At 53.4% G+C, this 19,375-nt stretch overlaps 1 protein-coding gene across 2 annotated transcripts in view; it reads right to left on the reverse strand.

Moving 5' to 3' along the window:
• Positions 1-35: 35 nt before the first annotated feature.
• Positions 36-19,375, reverse strand: part of tnip1 (TNFAIP3 interacting protein 1) — a 52,232-nt gene continuing 32,892 nt past the window's right edge. Inside the window, exons 10-18 of one of the 2 annotated variants that reach the window (XM_069898014.1) lie at positions 18,482-18,547; positions 16,454-16,585; positions 15,693-15,821; positions 14,407-14,535; positions 7,552-7,677; positions 3,999-4,079; positions 1,426-1,602; positions 1,260-1,341; positions 36-371 (exon numbers count right to left, since the gene is read on the reverse strand). In XM_069898014.1, coding sequence (XP_069754115.1) covers positions 334-371; positions 1,260-1,341; positions 1,426-1,602; positions 3,999-4,079; positions 7,552-7,677; positions 14,407-14,535; positions 15,693-15,821; positions 16,454-16,585; positions 18,482-18,547 — 960 coding nt within the window. In that variant the 3' untranslated portion in view covers positions 36-333. The remainder of the gene's footprint in view (positions 372-1,259; positions 1,342-1,425; positions 1,603-3,998; positions 4,080-7,551; positions 7,678-14,406; positions 14,536-15,692; positions 15,822-16,453; positions 16,586-18,481; positions 18,548-19,375) is intronic. The other variant, XM_069898016.1, reaches the window with a different exon arrangement.

The raw sequence follows: 19,375 nt of genomic DNA on the forward strand, positions 1-19,375 counted from the left end.
GAAGAGTGGATGGGTGGAAAGACTGGATCAACATGTCAAACATTCATTGATTTAATCAGTTAATCTGAAAACATTAATAACAAGTTTTAACCGGCCCACCCATTTCAGATCGAGTCTGCACTAGACGTCCAACTTAACACCCCTGCCCTCCCTCCCCTACACCCCACCCCCCAAACCGGCTCCAATCTGCGAGGGGCTTCCATCTGTCGGAACAATGCAGAGATAGCTCTGCTGACTCTCCAGGCACAGGCACTGACTGCTGCTTCAGGGAGCTGTGGTGAGATGGTGTCGGGACCATTCCGGAAGGTCAGGGCGAGGCGGGTGGTCTCTCCCTCAGGGTTGTCCCTTGCCTGGTCCTGGGGAGCTTGGCTCTGCAGAGAAGAAGGGTGAAGAGAAACCTTCATCAGGCGGAGAAACAACAAGGTGACTGGCCAATTAAAAGTCACGCCGGTCGTATTTCCCTGTGTGTGGAGTCATGGACCCACCCACTCCAGACTATTGCCATACAGGGGAGAGAGCACCCCCCTTCCTCCACATCTACAGAGGGGAGAGGTCACCCCCCTCCCCCCGTCTACAGAGGGGAGAGGACACCCCCTCCCCCGTCAACAGAAGGGAGAGGACACCCCCTCCCCCCCCCCGTCTACAGTGGGGAGAGGACACCCCCTCCCCCCCGTCTACAGTGGGGAGAGGACACCCCCTCCCCCCCGTCTACAGTGGGGAGAGGACACCCCCTCCCCCCCGTCTACAGTGGGGAGAGGACACCCCCTCCCCCCCGTCTACAGTGGGGAGAGGACACCCCCTCCCCACCGTCTACAGTGGGGAGAGGACACCCCCTCCCCCCCATTTACAGTGGGGAGATGACACCCCCTCCCCCCCATTTACAGTGGGGAGAGGACACCCCCTCCCCCCCATCTACAGTGGAGAGAGGACATCCCCTCCCCCCCATCTACAGTGGAGAGAGGACACCCCCTCCCCCCCATCAACAGTGGGGAGAAGACACTCCCTCCCTCATACCAACCCTCACATCAGCCCCCTCCTTACAACCCACCCACACTGACACACCCCATCCCAATCCTCCTCCCCATCCACACCACCCAGCTCTCAGCCCCCCCCCCACCACCGCGCTCCAAATGCTGACCCTCCTGCTCCACAGCATCCCTCTCCCCCAATTCTCCCTCCCCACCATGACACCCTCATCGGGCCCTGAACCAGCCACTCAGTCTGGCCCACAGCGAGCTGGTTCCAGCGGATGTTCCCACCTTTCCTGTCGGTCTTTGCCAGGTCAGGTTCAGCGTGCTGACTCCGTGCGGGGGGGTAGGCAACATTCCAGGGATAATCCGGCTGGGGGGGAGGCAGAAAAAACACATTACCAGAGAAGGGAGGGGAGGGGGGGGGGAGGGTGGGCCGCATGCAGGCTATACTCACCGGCTGGTAAGGATGGTGCCCGGGAGGCATTGCAGATGGTGGGTAGTGGATCTGTAGGTCGAACGGCCTGAAGATGGGGCCAGGGTGGGGCAGGGCTGCATACGGCAGCTGGTAGGTGGGGCAATAAAGCTGCGGTGCCCCAGGGGGTGGATCCGATGCCCTTCTCTCACTCATACCCTGCAAAACAGAAGAGATAAAGGTGGTTACCCTGGCGATTCCCTCCAGGTGAGACCGACCACATCGCTGGAAGTTCCTGAGCCACACACAGAAGCGCCATTAGATTAGTGGCTCCTGTTACAGCCACTCGTTCTTCACTCCAGGTTTCTATCACAGAACAAAGGTCAGGATTCCATGGCCATCTTCAGAATAAAGCCCACCTTAAACATTCAACCAACTACAGGTATTTGGAGCATTGGGGAAGTTCACTCCAATGTCTTGTTTTAATATTTACAACACAGTAGAAACCAAACAAAGCAGTCTTCGATTTGTTAAGACAATAATGTTTGCTTCCGCCCACCTCACATTCTTGAGGCAGCCGCTTCCTTGGGCAGAGAATTCTAGATTCACAACTCTTTGGGGAAAACCATTCCATCCTAAATCTACTTATTTGAATCCTGAGGCTATGTTCTCCAGTTAAACCAATTAAAATAACTTTCCTCCCTTGATCTTATTTATCCCTTTTGTAATTTTATGTCTCAAAAAGATCCCCTCTCATTCCTTGAAAAAACACAAATGCTGGAGAAACTCAGCATTTGTAGTGAAGGTAAAGATACAGAACTGACGATTCGGGCTTGAGCCCTTCGTCAAGGTGTCTCATTCTTTGAGTTCTAGTGAGTAGTTCCAGGCAACTCAAATCTCTCATAAGCTAACCCCCTTATCTCCAGAATCAACCTGGTGAACCTTCCCTGCACCACTTCCAATCTGCACAGTTCTCCAGATGGGACCTCACCAGGACCTTGTATAGTTGCAGCACAACTTCCCTGCTCTTAAATTCAATCCCTCTCGCAATGAAGGCCAACTTCCCATTGGCCTCTTGATGACCCTGTTCACCTGCAAACCAACCTTTTGAGATTCATGCACAAGCACTCCCAGGTCCTTCTCCACAACACCCAATAGCCTGAATACACCTGAGATTGTCTAATCTCAGAAGCTAACCAGGCTCAGGCCTGGTCAGTACTTGGAGGGGAAACTATTATAACCCGGACCTCTGTAGATTTCCCCCTATTTTAAGAGAGCTCGCAGAAGAACTCTTCTCACTGCATTAGGCATAACAAGTAAACATTAAACATAATGACAAAAGGTGCAACGTAGAAGGTTGTATCTGACAGGGGTTTAGAAGGGGCTGGTTCATAAGCCCATATGACATAGGAGCAGAAATGGGCCAATCAGCCCATCAAGCCTGCCCCGCCATTCAATCCTGAGCTGATCCATTTTCCCACTCAGCCCTACTGCCCAGCCTTCTCCCTATAACCTTTGATGCCCTGGCTAATCATGAACCTGTCAATCTCTGCCTTAAATACACCCAATGACTCAGCCTCCACAACCACCTGCGGCAACAAATTCCACAGATTCACCACCCTCTGGCTGAAGAAATTCCTCCACGTCTCTGTTCTAAGTGGACACCCTTCAATCCTGAAGTTGTCCCCTCTTGTCCTAGACTCTCCAGCCATGGGAAACAACCTTTCTACATCGACTCTGTCCATGGCTTTCAACCTTCGAAATGTTTCAATGAGATCCCTCCTCTCCCTCCTCAATTCCAACAAGTCCAGACCAAAAGCCATCAAACGCTCCTCGTACAATAACCCTTTATTCCTGAAATCATCCTTGTGAACGTCCTCTGAACCCTCTCCAAAGTCAGCACATCCTTTCTTAAATGTGGAGCCCAAAAATGCTCACGATTCTCCAAAGTGAGGTCCTACCAGTGCTTTATAAAGCCTCAAAGTCACACCCCTGCTTTTATATTCTATTCCTCTTGAACAGCTCTGCATTTGGTTGGAAACAGATAAAATTCCAAGATGCCAGTTTAAACGTCACCTAAGGGTCTTTTCTCAAAGGTTGTGAGCCTTTGGAACAATCTTCCTTAAACACCTTTAAGCTGGAGGTGGGTAGAATCTCGATAAAACGGGGGTGACAGAGTTGGTGTGTAAATAATGCTGAGGTTATAATTGACTCCACTGTAGGTTAATGAATGGGGCTGTAGGACCATGTGGCTGACCATGGTCCAAACTCACAGGCTGCTTCCCTGGCCCTGTCTCCCTTGCAGAATTTTTGATTGCCCACCTACCCACCCCATCCCAATTCCCTGGCCCTGTCTCCCTTGTGGAATTTTTGATTGCCCACCTACCTACCCCAACCCAATTCCCTGGCCCTGTTTCCTTTGCAGAATTTTTGATTGCCCACCTACCCACCCCATCCCAATTCCCTGGCCCTGTCTCCCTTGTGGAATTTTTGATTGCCCACCGACCCACCCCAACCCAATTCCCTGGCCCTGTTTCCTTTGCAGAATTTTTGATTGCCTACCTACCCACCCCATCCCAATTCCCTGGCCCTGTCTCAACCAGCCTGACGGATACCTGTTTCCGATTCTTCAGCAGCCTCTCAATTGTCTCCTTCTCCATCTTCTCTTTCTGGTAATTGTCTTGATGGAGCCGCAACTGAGAGAGCAGACAGGACACAGGAGAGCAGTAATGGAGGCTGCACACACTGGGAGCAAGACAGTGACAGAGAGCAACAGCAATAGGGCCGTAGACAGCCAGGCTGACTGGGGGTGGGGTTGGGGTTGAGCTGGACTGGTGAAGGAAGAGGGAAGAGGGGATAGGAAGTTCAGCCGGACTGAGGTGAGAGAGGGAATGGAAAGGTCAACCAGTCTGGGGAGAGGAGATAGGATCAGGCAGACCAGGGAGGAAGGAAGTGAGGGCATGGGCGGGGGGGTGGAGACTGGAAAGGTCAGGCGGACCAGGGAGGAAGGGGAGGGGGCGGGAAGGTCAGGCAGACCGGGGAGGGGGCGGGTAGGTCAGACGGACCCTGAGAGTCGACAGGAAAGGTTAGCAGGAGGAAGGAGCAAGGCGATATCCTGATACCCAATCCAAAGGTGACCTCCCACAGAGATGAACAAAGTCCATTTCTGGATATCCCAAGATGAATGGCAACCATCGTCGTAGCACAGAAAACTTGGTAACCAGATCCAAGGAACAGACCCCCACCTGACAACATCTCGTTAAAAAACCTGCAGGACACAAAGGTGCCCAAAAAAACTCAGCAGGTCACACCACATCCAAAGTCGAAGGCAGTCGACATTCTGGGTCGGAGCCCTTCGTCTGGAATGTGGAATAACAGGCTCAATAAAAAGGAGGGGAAGGGGAGAAGGAGGGATGGGAGAAAAAGCAAGGTAAGGGGTCATCGGTGGGATGGCAGGAGAGAAAGAAGCCGAGAAGAGGGCAGAGGGAAAGGTTTCCCTTTCACACCACCAACCCTCCTAGAAAGTGGGTAAACTTACCAGGCATTTGCACTCGAGCACCATGATTTACCTGGTTAATTGACAACCCTGCATTTTAAAGGGTGGGGGGGGGGGGGTAAAGAGAGGGGTCCCGTCTCCAGTACCGACAATGCTAGAGCAGGTTGTGCTTTCACTCCGCCAGGCGGCGATTAGTGGGTTAACTTGTAGATTCTGGCACCTACCCCCACCAAGTGTTAGCGTTCGGTTGAAATTAACAGCCTCTCAGGTTGGGGCGTTTCACACACGTAATTACTGGTATGGGCCTGCTAAATTATCTGGTTAACCCAGTGTGAAAGGGAGAGGTGGGGGGTGGGGGGGAAAGTGAAAATGGAGACGTCCATATTGATGCTCTCCTGCCGAGACAGGATCCAAGATAAAAGTACAATGGTGGAGCAATTCAGCAGATCAAACAGTGTAGATCAGAGGTTCTCAACCTTTTTCTTTCCACCCACATCTCACTTTAATAAACCCCTATGCCATTGGTGCTCTGTGATTAGTCAGGGATTGCTTAAGGTGGGATGTGAGTGGGATGGGAAGGTTGAGAATCACTGCTCTAGACCCAATTGTTACTGAAATATTTTGCTTGAGAAAAATTGTCATTGACCCATTTCCTTTGGAGTTATGAAACCATTCACATAACAAGTCAATTAGGGATGATTAAAACGTGGTTTTCAAAGTTTTTCTTTCCACCCACATCTCACCTTAAGCAATCCCTTACTAATCACAGAGCACCTATGGCAGAGGGAATACTTAAAGTATGATGTAAGTGGAAAGGAAAAGGTTGAAAACCGTTGGTGTACTTTATAGAACAGAGATGAAGATACAAACCAACGTTTCAGGCTAGCACCCTTCATCAAGATATTTTTGGTTGGTTACTGTACATACCGTTGTATAGGAAGATCTGAAGCATTAAAAATTTTCACCTTAAAATCGGGGGCCATCCTGGACAAAGAGTCTAAAATTTTACCTTTTAACACCGCACCATCTTCTCGCCAGCTCTGACACAATCTCGCGCATTCCCTGTTAGTTATTTGCGAAGTCTCAGTGCTGCCCCCGCGGGGTCCACCTGCTTGGTACCACTGCTGTCGGCTCCGCACAGGCTAAAGCGGCCCTTTACAGGAGTTGACGGTGGTTTATTTTAAAATATCCACATAAAATTTCAACCTTTCAGAGATCGTTTGTCATTAAAAGATTGTGATTTACTTTTAGCTGTATCACCACTGTTCAGCAATAAGTGCCAGATTTGTAAGGGGGGGGGGGCGGTGGGGTCGTCCGATGCAACGGTGTGTACAGCTTGCATCTTTGTCTTTGCTTATATAAAGTCCACTGTTCGACGCAATTCATTTTTTTTTAAAGCATTGAGTTTTTGCTTCAATCACTGCGTCTGCAGAATTTCATGTTTTACTGCAGAATCCATGGTGCTGTTCCTCCAGTTCACAGGAGGTCTGGGTTTGGCAGGTGCATGAGGCCAAGGACAGACGAGGGAGGCCACTGGGAGGGCCTTGCTGTTACAGCCAACGGATCAAAACCATCTGTTGCTTTCAGTTCTTGTACGAGCGTTTATGGGGAACTGTGCTAGTGGTGGGGTCAGGGCTCGGTGAAGGCAGAGGGCCATCTGATGAATGCTCCAGGAACAAATGCAGAGTTGTAAACTTCACACACGATGGCAGGTAGATAAATACTTGAGAGATCGAGGGTATGTCTGACACGCGAGGTAGGCTGGAGGGGTTGGGTGATCTCCTCCTGGCCTTGTGTCCTCACTCCTGGGGATTTAACACTGGGCGCTGATCTCCCAATGGAATCAGTGGGGGGAGAGTGGAGAGCAGGTCAGAGAGGGAGGGGGCAGGGGAGAGAGATTTCAAGTTGTGAGGGTGCAAGAGGGGACATCGGAGGAGGGGGACATCGGAGGAGGGGGACATCGGAGGAGGGGGACATCGGAGGAGGGGGACATCGGAGGAGGGGGACATCGGAGGAGGGGGACATCGGAGGAGGGGGACATCGGAGGAGGGGGACATCGGAGGAGGGGGACATCGGAGGAGGGGGACATCGGAGGAGGGGGACATCGGAGGAGGGGGACATCGGAGGAGGGGGACATCGGAGGAGGGGGACATCGGAGGAGGGGGACATCGGAGGAGGGGGACATCGGAGGAGGGGGACATCGGAGGAGGGGGACATCGGAGGAGGGGGACATCGGAGGAGGGGGACATCGGAGGAGGGGGACATCGGAGGAGGGGGACATCGGAGGAGGGGGACATCGGAGGAGGGGGACATCGGAGGAGGGGGACATCGGAGGAGGGGGACATCGGAGGAGGGGGACATCGGAGGAGGGGGACATCGGAGGAGGGGGACATCGGAGGAGGGGGACATCGGAGGAGGGGGACATCGGAGGAGGGGGACATCGGAGGAGGGGGACATCGGAGGAGGGGGACATCGGAGGAGGGGGACATCGGAGGAGGGGGACATCGGAGGAGGGGGACATCGGAGGAGGGGGACATCGGAGGAGGGGGACATCGGAGGAGGGGGACATCGGAGGAGGGGGACATCGGAGGAGGGGGACATCGGAGGAGGGGGACATCGGAGGAGGGGGAAGGGAACGGAGGACGGGGATGATCTGAAGTCACCAGCAGTACCTGGGTGTTCAGCACCAACATCTCAGACTGCACCTTCTCCAACTTCTTCCTCAGCTCCTCCTTCTCTTCACTCATTCTCTCCCGGTCGCTCCGCTCCCTCAGGAAATCCTCCTCGAAGATTTTTACCTGGTTCGGGCAAACAGATCCTCAGCAAGGTCATCAGCAAAGGCCTGGGGTCAAAGCCTCCATATCCGGGTGGCTGTGTCATTGTGGGGAGGGAGCAAGGTGGGGATACCAGCAGTGTGGTCACACTCCACAGGCCATTTGGCCCATTAACCTATGCTGGCTGTTCAAGAGCAATCCAGTCAGTCCAACCCCTCCACCTGACCCTTGGGGAACTCTAGAATATATTTGGCTCCAGTCTGACAAACCTTTCACTCTTCTCTTTCTTCCTATCCCCACACTAATTCTTTAAAGCCTCTCTCCCAGTCTCTCTCTCTCTCTTTCCCTCACCTCTTGGTCCTCTCCTCCTTTCTTCTCCTGTTAGAGAACCCCTCTTCCCTGCTTCTTCCCTCCCACCTGTAATCAGCCCTGTTAGCCTCCCCTACCCTCCCACTTCTTTATTCAGGATCTGCTGATTTTGAACATTCCTGATGAAAGAATCTGGCCTGAAACGTCGACTATCCTTTCACATTCCTCTGGAAGCAGCGAGACCTGCTGACTTTCTCCAGCACGTTCGTGTACGGCACTTGACCCCAGCATCTGCAGGGGTTCTCGTCCAAGGGATCCCATCTTGATGACCAACTAAATATGTGGCCCCTTGGCAATACCCCCTGAATTTCCCTGGACACAGGGTCAAGGGCATCTCCTTGTTGTACCAAAATGCAACATTTTGGAGATGGTCCTTTACCACTGCAGAAGTGGGTCCCATTACATCAGGACAGACAGATGGATGGGAAGGACTGAGGAGGTGGACCACATGCTGGCAGATGTCACCAACCCAGAAGGACATTCTGGTCAGCACAGAGTTGGGTCAAAGGGCCTGTCCGTGCTATGACTAACAGCCCTCATGCTTCTCACCTGATAGCCATCCCATCCATTCTTGACCTTTCCTCACACACGGCCCCACTGGAACCATAAAACACTACAGCACAGATACAGGCCCTTTAGCCCTTCTAGTCCAGGCTGTTATTTTTCTGCCTAGTCTCACTGATCTGCAGCTGATCTATATCCGTCCCATCCATGTACCTCTCCAATTTCTTCCTCCATGTAAAAATTGAGCCCTCATTCACCACCTCAGCTGGCAGCTCATTCCACACCCCCACCACTCACTGTGAAGAAGTTTGCAAATTCACAAGATATAGGAGAAGTAAGCCAATTGGCCCATCGAGTCTGCTCCACCATTCCACTCAGCTCCTGGCCTTCTCTCCATAACCCTTGATGCCCTGACTAATCAAGTACCTGCCAATCTCTGCCTTAAATACCCCCAACGACCTCACCTCCACCGAAACTCATGATTAAATAATACGTCTCCACATCTCTGCTCTAAGCGGACCCCCTTCAATCCTGAGTGGTGCCCTCTTGACCTAGACTCCCCTACCATGGGAAACATCTTTACTGCATCTACTCTGTCCAGGCCTTTCAGCATTCGAAATGTCTCTTCGAGGTTCCCCCTCATTCTTCTGTCCTCCAATGAGTGCAGTCCAAGGGCCATCAAATGCTCCTTTTATGTTAACCCTTTCATTCCTGCTTTACCCACTGAAGCAGTGGCTTCTTTTGCAGCCTAACTGCACACTCTACCAGGCAGGCGTGAACTGTACCTCAGTGCTGGACCCAAGTATCGGGGCGTCACATTGCACAGCCTGCTTGAGTCGGTCTTCTCCCCCTTAACCCGCCACCTCATAACTTTTTAAATATCTCCCTACCTCAGGAGATGTGTAGAAATCTCAAGCAGCCATTTAGGAGCCATTTTCTTAGTCCTTAATATAAACACTTGATCTTGATTTGCTTTTACTCTGTTCTCATTTGATTATTAAAAGCTTATTAACATGGGTAAAGTAGGGAGGGGGTTTGGATTTTACTCTCATCGAGATAAAATTATTAATATGTTTATAAAGTGTGGAAATGTCTCAAGATTTCTCTATCCTCTGTTTTAATGATTTAATCTATTTGTGGCGGTACGTCATTAGACAGGCGAACCAGCCCCGCTTGTCATGCACGCAGCGGGGGCAACCAGCCAAAATGGCGTTGTCGGGAGTTTCCTCCCGACCTCGGCACTGGGCTCAGAAGCCCGCGCTTGAGGACCCAGGTGACGCCCTGGTGACGTCAGGGCTCCCCAGCAAGGTTCTCAGCCAGGTCCGGGCTGGGAGTATAAGACCAGTCAGGCAGCCTGCAATAAATCAGTTTTTGCTCACTGAACTCAACCCGTCTGGTTGTGCGATCCTTCAGTTAACTGTGTAGCCGCCGCTACAATTGGTGACCCCTAAAGGTTCAAACGTCTTTGAACCCAACATGAATGACCCTTCGATCAATGCTATAGCCATCAAGCTTCCTGACTTCTGGGTTCAGGAGCCGGAGACCTGGTTCAGCCACAGAGGCTCAGTTTCATCTCCACCAGATTTAATCGGATTTGACCAAGTTTTACCATGTGGTTGCTGCCCTGGACCAGGCCACCGCCAAACGAGTGCTGCACTTTATCAGCACCCACCCATGGTAGATAAGTACGGGACCATCAAGCGGGTGCTCACTGGCTCCCTCGACCTCTCCAGGCGCCAGCGTGCCGCTCGGATACTGCGCCTCAATGCCTTGGGGGACAGAACTCCAATCGAGTTGATGGACGAGATGCTTGCGCTCATGGGCGATCACACCAACTGCCACTCTTCGAGCGCATCTTCCTTGACCATCTGCCTGAAGACATACAGCCAATACTGTCCCAGGAGAGCTTCGTCGACCCTAGGAAGATCACTCAAAAGGCTCAGGAGCTATGGCTCGAACGATTCCTGGAGGGCTCAGCAGTCCAGCAGGTTACGAGTCATGGGCATGACCACGCCAAGCCTTCCTCTAGCGCTGTGGTGGAACACCCAGCCCCTGCAGGGGCCTCAAAGTGCATAGCCAGAAGCAAGTCATCCACTTCAGGCCTCTGCTTCTTCCACCGGAGCTGGGGAGCCAAGGCTCGGAAGTGTCATCAACCCTACTTGTTCCAAGGAAATGAGCAGGCCAGCTGCTGTTAGTGGCTGCGGCGGCTGGCCAAGAACACAGCCTTCTCTACCTGCAGGATTCAGTCAGCAGCCGATGCTTCCTCGTTGACACCGGGGCCCAGATCAGCATCATCCCGGCCACAGCCGTCGAGTTCCGGAACCGGCCTCGAGGACCTCCCCTCCATGCAGCCAATTCAACGGAGATCTGAACGTATGGAGACAAGACCATCCACTTGCAGATTGGCCAGTGGAAGTTCTCGTGGAGGTTCACCATTTCGTTTCTTCCAACCACCATCCTGGGTGTCGACTTCCTCCTCGCCCACGGACTCCTGGTCGACATTCGAGGTAGGCGACTGGTAGATGCCCGTACCTTCCAATCCATTCGCCTCAACACCTCCCACACAGAGCAGCGGCAGATGGCCACGGTCAGCATGCCCAAGGACGAGTTTCAACGTATCCTGGATGAGTTCCTGTCCCTCCTCAAGCCGCAGTTCTTTGCCGCCTCACCACACCATGGGGTGTATCATTACATCCCCAACCAAGGCTCGCTGGTCCAAGCCAAGGCACACTGGCTCCTGCCAGATAAGCTCCAGATAGCAAAGGAAGAGTTCTCACATCTGCAGGAGCTGGGGATCATTCAACGTTCCGACAGTCCTTGGGGCCTCACCACTCCACCTGGTCCCGAAAGCCTCTGATCTGCGGAGATTATTGACGGCTTAACGATGCGACAGTACCTGACCATTACCCGATCCCTCACATCCAGGACTTTACGGCCAGCCTGCATGGCGTGAGGGTGTTCTCCAAGGTCGACCTGGTGGGTGGTTATCACCAAATCCCGGTGCACCCCAAGGACATACCCAAAACGGCCATTATCACCCCCCTTCCTCTTATTTGAGCTCCGACGCATGCCGTTCGGGTTCAAGAACGCCGCCCAGACCTTCCAGCGCCTTATGGACACAGTGGGCAGTGATTTGAATTTCGTATTCATTTACCTGGACGACATCCACGTCGCCAGCAGAGATGGGCACAACACAAGTCTCACCTGTGCACTCTCTTCTCCCGACTGGCCGACTTTGGCCTAACGATCAATCCTGCCAAGTGCCAATTCGGGAAAGGGTCCATGCAGTTCCTGGGCCATACCATCACTGCCAAAGGAGCCACACCTGCTGCTACGAAGGTCGCTGCAATCAGGGAGTTCCCAGGCCCAGACAACCTCAAGGGGCTACAGGAGATCGCAGGTATGGTCAATTTCTATAACCGATTCATTCCAGGCGCCATGCACATCATGCAGCCTCTCTTCGCCCTCATCGCGGCCAAAGTCAAGACACTCGCCTGGACTCCAAAGGCCAGCAGGGCATTCGAAGCCATGAAAGATGCCCTCGTAAAGGCTACCCTGCTTGTCGACCCATGCACCGACCTGCATATGGCGCACTCCGTCGATGCCTCTGCCACAGCTGTTGGCGCAGTCCTGGAGCAGCTGGCGAACGGACAGTGGAAACCACTGGCATTCTTTAGCTGACGACTTAGCCCGCCAGAACGCAAGTATAGCGCTTTCAATCGCGAGTTGCTGGGCATGTACCTAGCGGTGCGTCATTTCTGCTATTTCTTGGAGGGGAGGCCTTTCACCATTTTTACCGACCACAAACCGTCACTCAGGCACTCGCTACGGCAAGAGATCCCTGGTCGGCCCGCCAACAGTGTCACCTCTTCTTCGTGTCTGAGTTCACCACCGCCATTCCGTACAAGACAGGGAAAGACAACATGGTCACTGACGCACTCTCACACCCGGCCTCAACTTCGACCAGCTCACCCAGGACCAGAAGTCCTACAAGGAGACGTTGGCCTTCAGGACTGCCATCACGGGCCTGTGGTCCCAGGACCTCCCAACTCCTCATGGCAAGGGCACAGTCCTGTGCAATGTCTCCATGGGCACCCGGCGATCAGTGGTTCCCCTCAGTGATGCAGGCAAGTCTTTCACCATATCCATAACCTTTCCCACCCTTCCATTAGGTCCACAGTCTGAATGGTGGCAGAACATTTTGTCTGGCACAGGCTTCAGAAGCAAATTGTGGACTGGGCCAGAACCTGCACTCATTGCCAGCTTTCCAAGGTACACAGGCACACCAGAACGCCTGTACAAGATTTCAAACAAGTCCGGGAACAGTTCAGCCACATCGTCAGACCCTTACCCGTTTCCCGAGGTAACCATTACCTTTACACAGTGGTAGACTTCACCACTCGTTGGTCCGAGTTGATCCCGATGCCAGATGCCTCCACGGACTCCTGCTCCTGAGCGCTTTTGAACAGTTGGGTTGCCTGGTTCGGCGTCCCGAACCACCTCACCAGTGATCAGGGCACCCAGTTCACCTCTGCGCTCTGGGCACAGCTTGCCAACAGGCTGGGGATCAAGCTACATCACACCACGGCCTATCACCCACTGGGCAATGGGCTAGTCGAGCGATTGCACTGCCACCTTAAGTCTGCACTTATGGCCCACCTCACCGGCCCCGACTGGGTGGATGAGCTGCCTTGGGTGCTCCTGGGCATCCACTCGACACCCAAAGAAGACCTACAGGCATCATCAGCCGAGCTGGTCTATGCTGCACTGCTAGCCCTACCCGGTGAGTTCGTCAACACACCTCACAACCCCCAGCAGTCACCGTACGGTCTACTTCCCCCACCTCCGAGCCAGGTTGGACTCCTTCACACCCCCACTGCAGTCCAGACGCGGCACACAGGCCACTTATGTCCCCAGCGAGCTGTACTTCGCAGAGTACGTTTTTATCAGGCGGGGTCCATCGATAGTACCTCTACAAAAGCCATACAAAGGGCCATACAAAGTTGTCCAGCGTTCAGGATCCACTTTCACACTGGACATCGGTGGTAAGAGGGAACTGTTTATGGTGAACAGGTTAAAGCTAGCCCACCTCGACCCCACCGAACCAAGAAGCGAGGCCACCCGGAAAAAAAGGACATTGGCCCCGGTTCTGGGGGCGGCTGTGTGGCAGTATGCAATTAGGCAGGCAAACCTGCCCTGCTCGTCACACACGTGGCAGGGCAGCCGGCCAAAATGACGCCGTTGGGGGTTTCCTCCTGACCTCGGCACCGGGTTCAGAAGCCGGTGACACCCCAGTGACATCGGGGCCCCCCAGCACGTTTCTCAGCCAGGTCCGGACTGGGAGTATAAAACCAGCCAGGCAATCTGCAATAAATCAGTTTAGCTCACTGAACTCAACCCGGCTGGTTGTGCGATCTTTCAGTTAACAGTGTAGCCGCCGCTACATATTTATACTTAATTCTTCACAATTGCTTTTTGTACTTATGTTTTTTTTTGCTTTGAAATCAAACTAATAAAAATATTTTAAAAAGAAATAAAAATTTCAAGGGGTTTATTTTCACGTCTTCACCTGGTGTTTTGCACCCACCCTTCGTTGACATGGAGGTGGGGGAGGGGTGCCGAGCTGAACTGCAGTCCTTTTGCTGGAGCAATTCATTCCAGCGGATGGAATGCTCAACTACAGGGCAGTCTGAACATGGATGGGAGACTTCCTTCCCTCCGGTGGAGGGGGGAACCTTTAAGAAACACCCGATCATTTTTTGAGGGCTGACGGCCACGAACACCAGCTCGCCCGTGGCAGGGTCACCATCGCCACGAGCCGGAACGGTGGCTGGGAAAGCTCAGCCTTGGCGCACGCGCATCGCCCCCCCCACCCCTCACCTGCTGTTTGAGGACCTCGATCTGCGTCAGCATCTCGCTCCTCCTGGTGTTCCCGCAGAGGTCGCCAGTCCCGCTGAGGGGCGGGAGCTGCAAGGCGGGGGATCGGAGCAAGAGCGCCTCCTCCAAAGCCTGTGGAGAGGAGGGGTCAGGTCACCGAGGTTGGGAGTCGCCAAGGCAAGCCGTCATTGCGTGCGACGGGGAGAAGACTGTGGTCCGCATGGGCAGAGTGCAAGAGGTCGCTGCTTCCATCGGAAGATCTGAAGGGGCTCCTCCTCAAGTTCTGGTTGCATTCCGGTCCTCTCACCCACAAGGGGGGTGGGGTGTGTTGCTCAGTGGTGATGGGGGCGGTGGGGGGGGGGGGGGTTCTCCTGGTCGGCTTGCTCCTGGGCTTGGCCAAGTTAGCCATTCGTGGGTCCTGGCAGCGGGGAGGCAAGGGTTCGGTCTGGGCTGACTGCCTGCCCATCTTCTGGCTGGGGGAGGGGGGGGGTGGGGGGGGGCCGTTACATGCATGCCCCCCTGGAGAAGGAGCACGAGATGTCCACAGGCACAATGGGGGATTTCCAGGAACAGTGGGCGCCATAGGGGCTCGAATGTGTTCTGGATGGTGCTGACTGTAGGCAGCACAGTTGGTGAAGCGGTTAATGCCAAGCCTTTAGAGCCTTAACGATCGGGACCTGGGTTCAAATCCCACGCTGTCTATAAGAAGTTTATATGTTCTTCCTGTGTCTGTGTGAGTTTTCCCCAGGGGCTCAAGATTCCTCCTACCATTTGAAATGTACAAGGGATGTAGTTTAATTGGGCGGCAAGGGCTCGTGGGCCGAAATGGCCTGTTACCGCACTGTATGTCTCAATTTAAATTTAATTTGAACATGTCAATAGTGTAACTCAAACATTGTAATTTGCAATAATGCAATCACTGCAGAAACCACCTTTGTTAAAGAATTACAGATATATTTGGTGTGGGTGGGACTCTTGTTGGTCAGCACAGAGAAGTGGGGCCGAAGGGCCTGTCTCCTTGCTGTCTGGTGCAGTGGGCTGAAGAACCTCCATCTGAATAGGCCAAGGAATTACCTGACCTGGGGGTGGGAAGAGAAGAATGATCCGGGGGGGGGGGAAGAAATGACAGGAAAGGGGGTGGGGGGGGAAGGGGAATGACCCGAGAGGGGGAGGGGGAAAAGAGGAATGACCTAAGAAGGAGTGTGGGGGGTAAGAGGAATGACCCAAGGGGGTTGGGAGGAGAGCAATGACGCATGGTTGGGTGGGTGGGGGCGGGTGGAGGTCACGACCTTGTTCAGCCGCTGGATCTCCTTCTCCTGACACTCGCGCTGCCGGCTGAGTGGTTCCAGCTGATCCCGCAGGCACTGGTTCTCCTGCTTCAGCCCCTGGATCTCCATCAGGAAGCGCTCCTTTTCCGTCTGTAGGAGAGGGGGGAGAGAGAGAGAATGACACTGAGGGACAGGTGGTGAATGGCCTGCAATCTTAGGACACTGACCACGATGGGGTGGGGAGGGGGCGATCGGCTCAGAACCAAAGAAGCCTCAGCCTGGTCTTGGGGAGTGGGAGGTGGGAAGGGAGGGGTCCCGCCAGGAACGGCGAGGTGGGGAGGGAGGGGTCCCGCCAGGAACGGCGAGGTGGGGAGGGAGGGGTCCCGCCAGGAACAGCGAGGTGGGGAGGGAGGGGTCCCGCCTGGAACGGAGAGGTGGGGAGGGAGGAGTCCCGCCAGGTACAGCGAGGTGGGGAGGGATGCGTCCCGTCAGGAACGGCAAGGTGGGGAGGGAGGGGTCCCGCCAGGAACGGCGAGGTGGGGAGGGATTCTTACCAATCCAGGATCAGGGGAAGATGGGGGAAAGAGTGAGAACGGGGGCGAATGGGAGTGGAGGGAGATCAGAGCAGGGGGGGGGAGGTATGGCAGAGGGATGGGGCAATGAGATGTTGAGCGATGGGGGAGCAGAGTTAGGGGACCCTCAAGATACTAGGGGCATAGGAAGAGAAAGTCGTGATGGACCCCACGCTTCCCCCACCCCTTCACCCCCGGTCACTGCCCCACCTCTCCGTTGTCTAATTTGGACTTGGCAAGCAGCAGTTTTCTGTCGAAGTCCCGCTGCTTCTCATCGCAGGAGCTCTCTCGGTCACTCAGCTCCCTCTGCACCAATGCCAGACGCTGCCTCAGGGTCACGATCTGCAGCAGACGGAGACGTATAGGGTTGGCCTTACCCCACAAAGCCAAGACCTCCTTGGATTCCTTAACTCCTTACATTCTGCAAGGGGGCTTGCATGGGAAACCTTATTAAATGCCTGACTGAAATCCATATAGACCTCATCTACCGCTCCCCCTTCATCAGCGTGCATTGTTATATCCTCAAAGGATACAATCAGGCCTGTGAGACATGGCCTTCCCCTGACAAAGACATGCCGACTATCCCTCATCACATTCTACCTCTCTAAATCCTAGCCTCTGCAGATGCTGAAAGTTAAAGCATCTGGGACCCAGGTGCGATGACTGGGGCAAAGGTGCTGGAAGCACCTTTTATATTGCAGAGGAATCTACCCATTAAATCACCAACCCAAAAATTTAAGGGGGATCCTATCCCTTGCAATGACATGTCATGTACTCACCGGAAGTAATGCCAGATATTCAGATGCTGGATGCCCGGTCACGCATGCAAGCGCTGACATCACCAGAATACGCTGTCGGCCATTTTAATTTTCAAATCGCCTGTGGACGTGACCTGGGTAAGTTTAACTGGGTTCCCTGACTATCTCTGAGGTAGGTCAGGGACCCAGTTGGAATTCCGACGGGGTTGGCCGGGTCAGACCCTTTCTAACTGCCACATAACTGGGGCGCTAACCAGGCAAATTGCTCAGTTAACCCCATTTCACATGGCAGTTTGAAAGGGCCGACTGTCTCTCAGGATCTTCTCCAGCTGAAGGGGATAGTATGGCTAGTGTAGCAGTTTTCACAACACTATTACGGCGACAGAGACTGGGGTTTGAATCCCACGCTGTACGTAAACAGTTTGTACGTTCTCCCCATGCCTGTGTGGGTTTCTCTGGGGGCTCGAGTTTCCTCCCACCATTGAAAGCGTACTGGGGGTTGTGGGGTAATTAGGGGGCACGGGTTTGTGGGCTGAAAGAGCCTTTTATCATGTTGCCTCTCTAAATTTAAAAATAAAGAATGTCCATCACTGAAGCAAGACTCACTGGTCTGTAATTTGCTGGGTAACTTCTGCTCCCTTTCTTGAGCAGGTGAACATTTGCAACCCTGCAATCCTCTGGTATTTCTCCTGTCCTCAGTGCCAGTGGTTCAGCAATCTTTCTTCTCCCCCCCCCCCCCCCCCCGGCACCCCACCCCACCTACCCTTCCCACAGCAGCCTTGGGTAAATCTCGACTGGTCCCAGCAACTTATCCAACTTCTAACTGGCCTGTACCCATTGGAATTGAGGAGAATGAGGGGGGAATCTCACTGAAACATTTCCAATGTTGAAAGGAGTGGACAAAGTCGATGTAGACATGTTTCCCACTGTGGGAGAGTCCAGGACAAGAGGGAACAACATCAGGATTGAAGGGTGTCCACTCCGAACAGAGAATTTCTTCAGCCAGAGAGTGGTCAATCTGTGGAATTTATTACCACAGGTGGTTGTGGAGGCCGAGTTATTGGGTGTAATTAAGGCAGAGATTTATAGGTTCTTGATTAACCAGGGGATCAAAGGTTATGGGGAGAAGGCTGGGCAGAGGGGCTGTGGGAAAAGGGCTCAGTTTAGGATTGAATGGTGGGGCAGACTCGACTGTTTCAGCTCCGATGTCTCAAGCTTTAAAGCTCCAAAACATCCACTTTCTTTTTGTCAACATGCTCAAGTGCTTCCGTCCATTATTTTTGCTTTAGATTTCAGCATCTGTAGGTTCTTGTACACCCCTCCGCTGCCTTCCGGGCCCATCCCTTTCTCCCACCTCCCCTCCGCTGCCTTCCTGACCCATCCTTCACTCCCACCTCCCCTCTGCTGCTTTCCCACCTCGTTTCCCGGCCCAACCCACCAATGCTCAGCTTCGCCCAGACGCCACCTGGCTGGAGTTTACCTTCTGCTCGTACTGATGTTTCATCCCTCGAAACTGCTGATCCCACTGCTTGTTCACATCCAACAGCTGAAAGGAAAAAACATCTTCAGTGCTGGAGGCCATTCAGCCCATCGGGTCTGCTCCGCCACTTGGATCGTGGAACATCACGGACCCCATACATGATTGGGGAGGTTTCTGCTGCTCCTGTCCAATAGGAATATAAAATGGCGGCGCTGCTGCTGCAGACCTGGGAGAACAGGAACACAGCACTGATCCATGGGGTTCAACACTAGCGGTTCCGTTCAGGCATTAAACGGCCTGTAAAAGGAGCCAACAGTGTTTGTAAGTAAAATCCTGCAACCTTGGACGTCTGTGCCCAAGATGGAGGCACCTGGATTCGAGAGGGTGCTGAGGGCAAGAAGGGCTCCCGAATGGCCTCAGGCACTGAAGGCTTCCTGATTGTGTTGGAGGTTGGGATCTGGAGCTCGGGCGGCCAATGGATTGAGAGGGGTCTGTGTGGCTGCAGGAGGTGAATCCACGGTCACTCAATGACTCTGAAAGGACTCTCTTTTGCTTTTTCTCTCGTACTGTAAGGGGATCCGGGAGACACTAATGGAGACTTTGCTTTACAGATCACAACTGTTAGTCTATCATGTCTGTTAGATTTTTAATATATTATTACATGACAATATTAGGAACTTTGAACACTCCTACTGATATCTACAATGAACAGTCAAGCCCAATTACCAATTCCTTCCCCAAAGCAGGGTCAACAGATTATTCTGTGACCGTCTGTTAAAGTCTTTCCCCAGTCCCAAGCTGACTGACGGGCGTACGTCAGTCGCATCCCTGACCAATCCAAGCCTGTCAGACATCCGACACGATGCCTGGCTCGGTCAAGCAGCTTGGTCTGCA

The sequence above is a fragment of the Narcine bancroftii genome, chromosome 9 (assembly GCF_036971445.1).
Source record: "Narcine bancroftii isolate sNarBan1 chromosome 9, sNarBan1.hap1, whole genome shotgun sequence".
In the NCBI taxonomy this organism is placed as follows: Eukaryota; Metazoa; Chordata; class Chondrichthyes; order Torpediniformes; family Narcinidae; genus Narcine; species Narcine bancroftii.